The sequence below is a fragment of the Trichosurus vulpecula genome, chromosome 6, assembly GCF_011100635.1.
Source record: "Trichosurus vulpecula isolate mTriVul1 chromosome 6, mTriVul1.pri, whole genome shotgun sequence".
NCBI classification, from domain to species: Eukaryota; Metazoa; Chordata; class Mammalia; order Diprotodontia; family Phalangeridae; genus Trichosurus; species Trichosurus vulpecula.
The window spans coordinates 132,856,446-132,866,636 of NC_050578.1; the positions used below are offsets into that span (position 1 = coordinate 132,856,446).

Genomic DNA, 10,191 nt, shown 5'->3' on the forward strand with positions numbered 1-10,191 from the left:
TAACAAGCGATCATAAGAACTGCCTGTGTTTGAAAACCTCTGTAGAGGGGGAGACCCACCAACTTACCTCCAAAGGCAGCCTACTGAACTTTTAAGACTGGTCATCCTGCTAGGTTTTCTTCCCTAATTCAAGCCTAAATTTGCCTACCCAATTTCCATCTATCAGTCCTAGCTGTATTCTCTGGGGCTCCACCAGAAGACTTTAATGTCTTCAGTTCACATGACAATCCTGAAATATCTGAAGACAGTTCTATCATGCTCCAAGAGTCTTCTCTAAAGTTCTCTCTTGCCATAAACTTAAGACATTCTGGTTCCTCTCCTCAGGATGCTCTGGTTTATCAATATTGTTCCTAATATATAGCAACTAGAATTGAACACAAAATTCCAGCTGTGGTCCTGGGCCCTCTGTCTCTCTTAAGGCAACCTAAACCTAAACTGACATCAGTATTCTTGGCTACCAGATGACACTGTGGACTCCCACTGACCTTGCAGGCCAGTCCACTAACCCTAAGCTTTCGATTTTTTTTTTCTGAACTGCTATCCCATGGCCAAGTTTCCCCCATCTCATATTTGTATAAGGGATCTTTTTAACCCAGACTCCAAATTCAAGGACAATAACTGTCACAAAAGGATAAAGGAAAATTGATAACCTATCTGCTTCAAGATTCCTCACACTTCTGATAAACTCTAAGTGCCAAATGAAGTTTCCCACCCTGGCAACATGGCTAAAGGGGAAATATATTTTGCATATGGATAATGAGTATCATTTTTTCTTTCTCAATGGCTGGGGGAGTGAGAGAATTTAGAACTAATTTTCTTAAAAATGTAAATGTTTTAAGATAAGCATACTCCCCCCCCAAAAGATTTCACAGTTCTACTATTTACTTTCTAAGCCTTCTTACCCACACCTCTCAACACAAGACTTACTCTTTTGAACAGCTCACTTTTAGAAAAAATTGGAGGCAGTTTATGACACAGTAATCAGAAAGATGACTTTACTTAATAACAAAACAATAATAAAGATAATCTTCATTTGTAATGTGGAAAAACATATAGAGCCAAGTAAAATTAAAAATCAAGTATTAGTCCAAGGTGTGTGATGACAGTTCCCTAAGGCAGATAAGTCAAAGTATTGCTTTTTAAAAATGTTGACTGTGAAAGCTCTCATAACCCACTTAAGTATTTTTTAAATTTTTTAAGTTTTATATTATTTAAAGGAGAGAATAAATGCATCAAAAGTGGTATATACTAAAAATTTTCAGTAAGCTTTCTCTCACAATGTATACTTGATCCATTTAAACATCTGTTACATAAATAACACAAAGCCAAGTTTAATGTAGTAGGGCCTTATGATAGATTTTCTGAAGCAGAAAGTTAGGAATAAAGTTGGGGAATAAAACACAAGCATTTATGGCTTTTAAAGCTCTATAAAATCTGACCTCAAAGAAAAAAGAGGAGCAATCAAGGAAGTGGGAGAACCAGATGTCATTGCTAATGATTCAACTGGCTAACATCTAGAAGTGATTATATAAAAAGTAAATTCTCTGTGCTGACACTTCAAAAAAAAAACCTTGCTTTCTAGAATAATTTAACATTAGCCACTTATGTCTTCTAGCCCAAGTAGTTTATCTATAGCTGCCCACGCACCGTAATGTACATCCCACCTTGGGGGCTTTGGAAACTGGATCACATTTCCTGAAATGCTCTTCCCTTCCTCACTTCTGGCTCTTTTTTTTTAAGCATATAACATACACACACACACATATACACACATATACATACACATATACATATAACCATGAATAAACACAGACATTTCTTATTGCTTCTTCCTTCTAACTTTCTCAGGAATGTCCAGGAAACTAAAAATTTCTCTGCTTAAGAGTGATGCCTGACAGTTCTATCAGCTCATTAGCAAACTCAAGTCACAGCACACATGCCACATTTCTGACCATCTTTTCTGTCTCCCTTGATAGATCTTCATCAAGGTCACACCTGTTTAACGCAGGGGTCCCCCAAGGCTCTGCCTTGGGCTCTCTTCTCTTCTCCATTTATATCATTTCAGTTGGTAATTTCATCAGCTTCCATGGATTCAACTATCATCTCTAGTCAGAGGATTCTCAAATTTATTTGTCCAGACCTCAAGTCTGGACATTTCAAACTGAATGTGTCATAGACATCTTCATCTCAACATGTCCCAAAGTGAATTCATCTTACCCCTAAACCATACAGTTTTCCTAGAGTCCCTGTTAACTATCAAGGTACCACTATCCTCTCAGCCCTCCTGGCTGCCAACCTAGGTGTTGTCCTGGAATGTGCACCCCCATACCCAACCAACTGACAAATTCTGCCATTTCTACCTTCTCTAACATGCAACCCCCTTCTCTTCTGACACTGCCACCACCCTCGTTAAGCCCTTCACCTGAACAATAGCCTACTGGTGGAATCTCCCTGCCACTCAACTGTCAAACTGATCATGTCACCCATGTCACCCCCCCATTCAATCAACTCCATTGGCCCCCTCCTGCCTCTAGGATCGAACATAAACTCTTGTTGGGCCTACCAAGTCCTCCATAACCTTGCTCCTTCTTACCTTTCCAGTCTTCTACTTCCCTCACTCCCCATACACTATGTATGATCCAGTGACCTCTCCTGGCTGTTTCTCCTACTGGACATTCCATCTCCCAACTCCTGCCTCTGAGTTTTCACTGACTGCCCTCACTACCTGGAATGTTCTCCCTCCTCTCAGGCTTTTAGCCTCCTTGGCATTATTTAACTCTCAGGAAGCCTTTTCCAGTTCTTAATCTTAGCCCCTGGGGCAGCTAGGAGGCGCAGTGAATAGAGCACCGGACCTGAATTCAAATGAGGCCTCTAGACACTTGACACATGTACTAGCTGTATGACCTTGGGCAAGTCACTTAACCCCAATTGCCCAAACAAAACAAAACAAAAAAATCTTAGTGCCTTCCCTCCGAGATCACCCTTAACTTATCCTGTACATAATGATTGTGTATACTTCTCAGTATGTTGTCTCTCCCCTTAGATTGTAAGCTGAGGGCAGGGACTGTATCCAGGTGCTTAACACAGTGCCTTGCACACAGTAAGAGCTTAATAAATGCTGGCTGATGACTAGCATGAGGCCTTTCTTGATCCTCCCCAAACTCAGAGTATCTTCCCCACCAGTCCAAAATTACTTTGTACATCTTTTATGTTCTCTCTATACATATTTCTCCCAAATAAATTGTGAGTTCCTCAAGGATAAGAGGTTTGATTTGGGGGGTAGAGGGTGGGGAGGGTTGTATCCCCAGTGCCTAGACCAAGGCCTGAAACACTAACTTGTCAAATTGAAGTGCTCTAAATAAAACAGGTGCTTAAAACTTTTGTGAAAGATTATTATTTATTGGTCAAAATCTTATCATCTTAAAACTTTGAGGAAGTCATGGAAAAGCCATTGAAATATGTGCTCTTAGTGATGCTTTTCACATAAGCCTAAGTGCTAATAAGATAAGAAATACCCCAAAACCATCGTTCGGCCCACTGAACCCATCCATCTACTCACCTTGAACATCCTAGACGTTAAACATAGAAACAAAGTAAACAAAATACCAGTCAGTAGTATCAAACTCAGAAACAGATTCCTGCAACCCACATATTGACTTAGAAAATGACAAATTAGCATTATCTACACTGCATTGGATTTTTGCTTTGTTAAACATTTTCCAATTACATTTTAACTCAAAGTTTTTTGCAGGCTTAAGTTTGACAACTCTGCTCTTGCAAATCTCCAACTTTTACTTAACAGAATTCAAGGCTGTCACCATAGATATGTTTGTTCTTATTACATATACTGTACTTGAATTCACAAAACTCTGAAATCTACATGAAGGTTCAGCCCTCACTTTCACATTGACTTTGCCTTCCAACCTCCAGGATAAGGAATAACAATTTCCTACATTATTTGATATCTTAATTCCCAGAAAATATATGCTCAGTTTTCAAACTAAAACTGAAATACTACACAGATTTATTGATCAATGAAGCACTCAAATGTAAAAGAAAAAGAGTCATTGATGACCATGTTAAAATAATAATAAATAACATTAAGAATAGGAGAAGTTACACTATGCTTAAAGGGTAGATAACATGTGAGGGAGAAAATGTCCTAATTATTCACAAAGCTATGAAGTCCAAAATGCCCACAAGAGCCCCATGGTGTCCATTCTAAGACTGTGTCCACACTGACTGAGACAAGCCTTTATTCAAGCTCATTATTTCAAAGGTTTTTTGCCTGTTATCCTAACAATTGCCTCAGTAGTATACCTAGTTTCAATTTCTCACTTTAAATCAGAGCTTTCTTCTTCTACCAAATACTAACAATTTTCCACTACCTATTTGAAATCAAATCCTCAAATTGGAGTAAGGATGAAGGGAAAAGGAAAGGAGATGAAGAGTAAAGGGAAATACTATGGGCTAACACCAGGCTCATGCCCACACACTAAGGCACTTGTGCCTGTGAAATTCCCAAAATGTCTGATCCAATTCAATAATCATTTATTATTAACCTAAATCTGCCCTGGGGCCCTGCTCTCCAATTTCAGGAAAGCCCTACCCATTCTTCATCCCCTCCACTCCAGCCCCTAATGCCAGGCCCCACTCCAATTCTGGAACCAAGAACAAAGATCACATCAGCTGCCATTGTTCCTGGATGGGGTGTTATCAGCCCAGTCCCCAAAGGCCCCACATACCATCCCAGGAACTCTCTGGACAGAGGTGCCCCTCCTTTAGCCACCACTCCCTTGTATTAAGGCCTCCATTAGAGCGTAAGCTAAGTGCTTAATAAATGCATTTTCATTTATTCATTCATTCGCTAATAGCCAGGCATTTAAGCCTGTTGTCAGAATACAAAGACGAAATGAAAGTTCTCTGTACTGCATTCTATTAGAGGGAAAACAATGTATACACAGAAAAAGTAAATACTAAATCCATACAGAGAAGCTCCCTGCTACCTCTAGGATCAAACAAATTCTTTTTTTTGGCCTTTCAAGTTCTTCACAACCTGTGCCATTCCTCAGTCTCCCAAGTCAAACCTCACCAGCACACCAGCTGCCCATCACATGCCACTGCCACCACCACCTCCTCTCCTTACCTGGAGCTGTTAGATGCTCCCTTCAAGGCTAACCTAAAAGCCACCACACTACCTCCTCCTTTCCCAACCCCTCCAACTGCACCTACCTCATACCCACTTTCCAGCTGTTTATGAATCGGAGGTCTCCCCTATTTGATAGTAAACTCCTTGAGAGTTAGGCATTCAATTTTTCTTTTTCTCTCCAGGGCTTAGCAGAATGATAATAAGAGCTGGAGAAATGGATGATGATGATTACAAAGTACTTTGAGTGGAGAATATGCTAGCCACATGGGATTGCAGACTTCCTGTAGGTAGGTAGCTAGGTGGCATAGTGGATGGAAGGGCCAGGCCTGGAGTCAGGAAGACCCATCTTCATGACTTCAAATCCGGCCTCAGACACTAGCTGTGTGAGCCTGGGCAAGTCACTTCACCCTGTTTGCCTCAGTTTCCTCATCTGTAAAATGAACTGAAGAAGGAATGGCAAACCCCTCCAGGTTCTCTGCCAAGAAAACCCCAAATGGGGTCACATAAGAGTCAGGACTGAAATGAACACTAGGAGCTGGCACTACAGCTGAGTCTTTAAGAAAGCTACAGGACCTAACAGATGCAATATGTCTGAGAAGAGACAGTGAGCCAGTTGGGCTGGAATAAAGAATGATTTAGAGGAGAATAAGCAAATAGCCTAGAAAGGTAGGCCTCAAACAGCTGGACAAAAAGGAGTGTTTATGTTATTGTAGAGGAAAACAGGGAACCACTGGAAATTCTTGAGCAGAGGAGAGGGTCAAACCTGTGCATTACAAAGATCAGTTTGGCAGCTGTGGAGTACGAACTGGAGAGGGGGTGGGAGGGGATTGAGGCTAATTAGGAAGCTATAGCAATAGTCCTGGCAGGGGTGATCAGAATGGTGGTCATAGAAGGGGATACATGAAACCTTATGGAGGAATGATTCACAAGATTTGGCAACTGACTAGATATAAGGGGTGAGGGAGAGAAAGAAGTGAGGCTGGCCCCCCAGTTGCAAAGCCGGGTTACTACAAAGATGGTGGTGAAATAGGAAATGTCAGAAATAGGAACATTGGAAAGAGGGGAAGGTTTGGACGAGAAAGACAAGCTCAGATTTAAACATGCTGTATTTGAGATGCCTGAGAGAGCCAGGTGGAGGCTGTCCAGTTGAAGATGTGGTATTGGAGTTCAGTAGAGTGAGGTTGTATATATAGAAATGGAAGTCAGCCTCACAGAAAGCAGGTTGATCCCATAGGAGCTGATGAACACAATACATGGAGAGGAGAGAAGCCAGAGCCCTGACCATTGAGCATGGTGGTAGGCTTGTCAGGCTTTGGGGAAAGCGGAAGGACTGCAATGGTGAGGGGACATGGATTCTAAGAAAGAAAAAGCACCAAAACCCATTTGGTGCCCATTGTAATTACAAGATTTTCCTGTCCTGTATAAAGCAGACAAATGAATCAGAAGAAAATCCTCTATAACAGCATTCCTCAGTTTCATGAAAGAGGTGTTTCTTTTGTGAGGGAGGCTAAATTCTATCTATTTTATGGCAGGCAGGTCTATATTCAGGATGTGTTTAATCCTGTGGACCTTTTCCAACCCATCCATTGATCTCCACATACACAGGACCACTATGTTTGACTTTCAACAAGCATGGACTTTGCAACCAAACAAGACGGCATATTCCTGTCCCAGGCAGGATAACACAACCAGAAGACTCCAGGTAAAGTGGTCCTTCAACTAAAACCCCTACCAAAGATCCCTTTTTAACACTTCCCAGTGACAGAAAATTAGACAAAGTTCTGATCTCTTCAATTTAGCAGCAGCAGCAGCAGCAGCCAAGTAGTCCTATTTCAGGCAGAGGCCTTTCCTGAGGGTAGGCCAGGAACAGGGAAGGTTTGGGCTTGGCTAAAGCAAAGGACTAGCTTTCCAAGCCTCTTTCTGGGCAGAAGTTTGAATAAGACTGCCTAGGTGGTGGCCCTGCTCAGTCTCTAAATTACCTAAGAAGGGGAAAGGTCATCCTATAGGCATGTTCACAACCTCCCAAAGAGGACAACTAAAGAACTTTTTAAAAGTTGACTGGCCTAGATGGGAGAGAAGGAGAAAGGCTACCAAGGCACAGTGGGGGGAAAAATATACCTCTTAAAACTCATCCCTGCAGTCAATCAATATGTCTAAGTACCTAAGACATGCCAGGCACTGCAGTAGTAGCAGGATATGCAAATAAAAAGAAACAATTCCTACTCTCCCAACAAGGTAGGTTGAGGGTAGAGATTCCTTCATTAACAAAACTATCATGTGCCTTCTCCACCTTACTACTTCTTCCTGTGCTGCAGATTCCACTGTACTTGTGGCCCCTCACTCAGCTCACTTATGCTATTTCTGGAGCTCCACGGAAATTTCCAGTCAATATTTGGATATCAAGTCTGCTCCCTCTTATTTCTTTATACTGAAAAGATTGATCAAGCAAAATGGGAAGACCATGAAACCTGAGTTATATGTGAATGATGCCTTCAATGCTGGGAAAAAAAGAAAAACTAAAAGTAATAGCATAACACAAACCCCTTTATTTGACAAATGACAGAACTAAAGATCTAAAAAGGTTGGCTTACCTAAGCTCACACTGTTTACTGAGACTAGAACCCAAATCTCTGGGCCAAGTGCTATTTCTATTGTACCACATTAATCCAAGTCAACCAAAAAAGTTCAGAAAGCCAAGATGAAGGATTAAAAAAAAAAGTTTCATAGGGCTGTAGGTCCATCGAAGAATGTTCATGAACCATTCTATTATAAATCTCCTCCCCCCACCAACGTTTTTTAAAACATCTATAGTTGAAAGATTTGGGATTTTAAATACTTCTTAATAAACACTTCCTTAGAAGAGAAATCGATTCAGCTCTACCTAATTTGATCCAAATTTTGAATTCTTAAAGGAAAATTTCCAAAAATAGTCATAATTTTAAACGTTAAAAGTATCTTAATGACTGATAAAGGTGTCTTGCTACTGCAGTTACAAATATGCAATAGCGGTGAAAGATAAAGAATCCACAAGATCAAAAGCCAATCAATTTAATCTGATCTACTTCTTTATAATTTTCCAGGTAAGTTTTTATGGCAATCTAGAGTTCTTCATTTGGACAGAAATGCAACCTCATGTTGCAGAAGGTACAACTTAACTATGACAGCTATGATGAAAATGCATGTGTGTCTGGAGCCCTTGAAGCTTTCTGCAAGTGTGTGACAGCACAGGCAGAGTGCATTTCAAGGCTAGTATGAAAAAAGTGAACTTGACTTCTCTGACTCTGAATTTCCTTCTAGAAAGATTTTTAACGGGAAAATAGCTCTCTTTAATACTCTCTTTGCACAACTTCTTCAGATACACAAAACTCCGTTCTTTCGCTCAATCATTAAACACAACTTATAAAGACAATGTCTAAAATAACCAACTGGCCATGCCCTCGGTCAGGAAAAGAAAAAGGCTTTAGATTTGAAGAGGATCCTCTCCCTTTCCATTGATTTTTATTTCGGCATAGCCAGGCCCACCTTAAAGCCCTCCTCGCTGCAACGAAATAAAACAGCAGTCGGCAAAGCATGGGCCGACCGGCCCCCCCTCACCTCCACCCCCGGGACCCTCCGAGAGCCGCCCGGCCCCACGCGGGGACCCCCTCCCCCCGCACCCACACACACCTGGCTCGGCGGACTCGGCCAGCAGCAGCAGCGGCTGAGGAGCGGCAGAGGCGGCTGGGGGCTGGCCCGGGACCGGACCGGGCGCAGCGGCCACCACAGCCGGAGGCAGCAGCGCGGACGGCGGCGGGGGCTTCTTGGTCCAGGGGTTCTCCTTGGGCAGCGGGGCCCGGGGCCGCTCCTTCGCGGCCGCCCCGTAGCCGTCGTCCTCGTAGCCCTCGTCGCCGTCAGCGTCGTCGTCGTCGTCTCCGGGCCCCGGGGGGCTCCCCGGCTCCGGAGGCTTGTGGGCCAGGGGGAGTCCGAGGGGCTTCACAGCCACAGCCGCCTGAGGCACGCTGTGGCCCAGGGGAGCGGGCGGCGGCGGAGGCTCTCCTCGGGCGCCGGGGCCGGCGGCTCCGGCTCGCTCGGGCTCCCGCTCCCGCAGAGGGGGCAGGCCCAGATCGGCCGCCGCGGCCGGCCCGTCGGTCGGGGGGACGGAGCCCTCAACAGACATGGTCCCGCCCCGCCCCGCCGGGGCCCAGGCCCACCCGCCCGCCTTCCTCGCCCCTCCTGGGTCTCAAACGGCCCCGGCCTCGACCAGAGAACCGGATACACCCCGGCACGGCCCGCCGCCGCCCACTCGGCCTCTCTCCCGCGGAGCGCTCTGCGCGTGAGTGCGCGCGTGCGCGCGACCCGGGCGTGTGCGTGTGCGCCGGCTTGGGGAGAGCGCCCTCTGCCCCACGCGCCGGGCCGAGCGCTAACCGCCCGCGGCCGCGGCCCCGCCCCTCCGGGCCGCGCGCGCGCACACGCGCACCACCGCGCACACTTACACCCTCGCGCGCCCGGCCCCTCTAGCTCTCCTCTTCTCCGTCTATCTCCCTCCTTCCTTCTCTTCCTCCCTAGCGCCTTCCTCCCCTCGCACACGCACAGCGAGGAGCGCGAACCCACCTCACACCGAGCGTGAGGCTGCCGGGGTCGGAGGCCGCTAAAGAGCCTGGCGGAACGGGGCGGAGCCGCGCACGCGCACGGCGGGGAGCCGGTAAGCGCGAGGGGCGGGGTCCGAGGGCTGGGAGGGCGGAAGGTAAGGATATCCCCTTGCCCCTCCCCCCGGGGGGAATGACGTGGCCGGCGGCTCGCTCCTTCCGGTACCCCACACCCACAGCCCAGCCACCGCCCGCAGCTATTTACTTACAAACGCACACACACACACACACACACACACACACACACACACACACACACACACACACACACACACACACACACACACACACACACACACACACACACACACACACACACACACACACACACACACACACCACACACACACACACACACACACACACACACACACACACACACACACACACACACACACACACACACTCCACCCCCAC

At 45.4% G+C, this 10,191-nt stretch overlaps 1 protein-coding gene across 5 annotated transcripts in view; it reads right to left on the minus strand.

The window, feature by feature from the left end:
* LARP1B (La ribonucleoprotein 1B) overlaps nucleotides 1-9,320 on the minus strand; it is an 86,321-nt gene extending 77,001 nt beyond the window's left edge. For all 5 annotated transcript variants that reach the window (XM_036762762.1, XM_036762760.1, XM_036762761.1 and 2 more), the window contains exon 1: nucleotides 8,816-9,320. In XM_036762762.1, the coding sequence (XP_036618657.1) occupies nucleotides 8,816-9,305 (490 nt within the window). In that variant the 5' untranslated portion in view covers nucleotides 9,306-9,320. The remainder of the gene's footprint in view (nucleotides 1-8,815) is intronic.
* Between the last annotated feature and the right edge of the window lie 871 nt (nucleotides 9,321-10,191).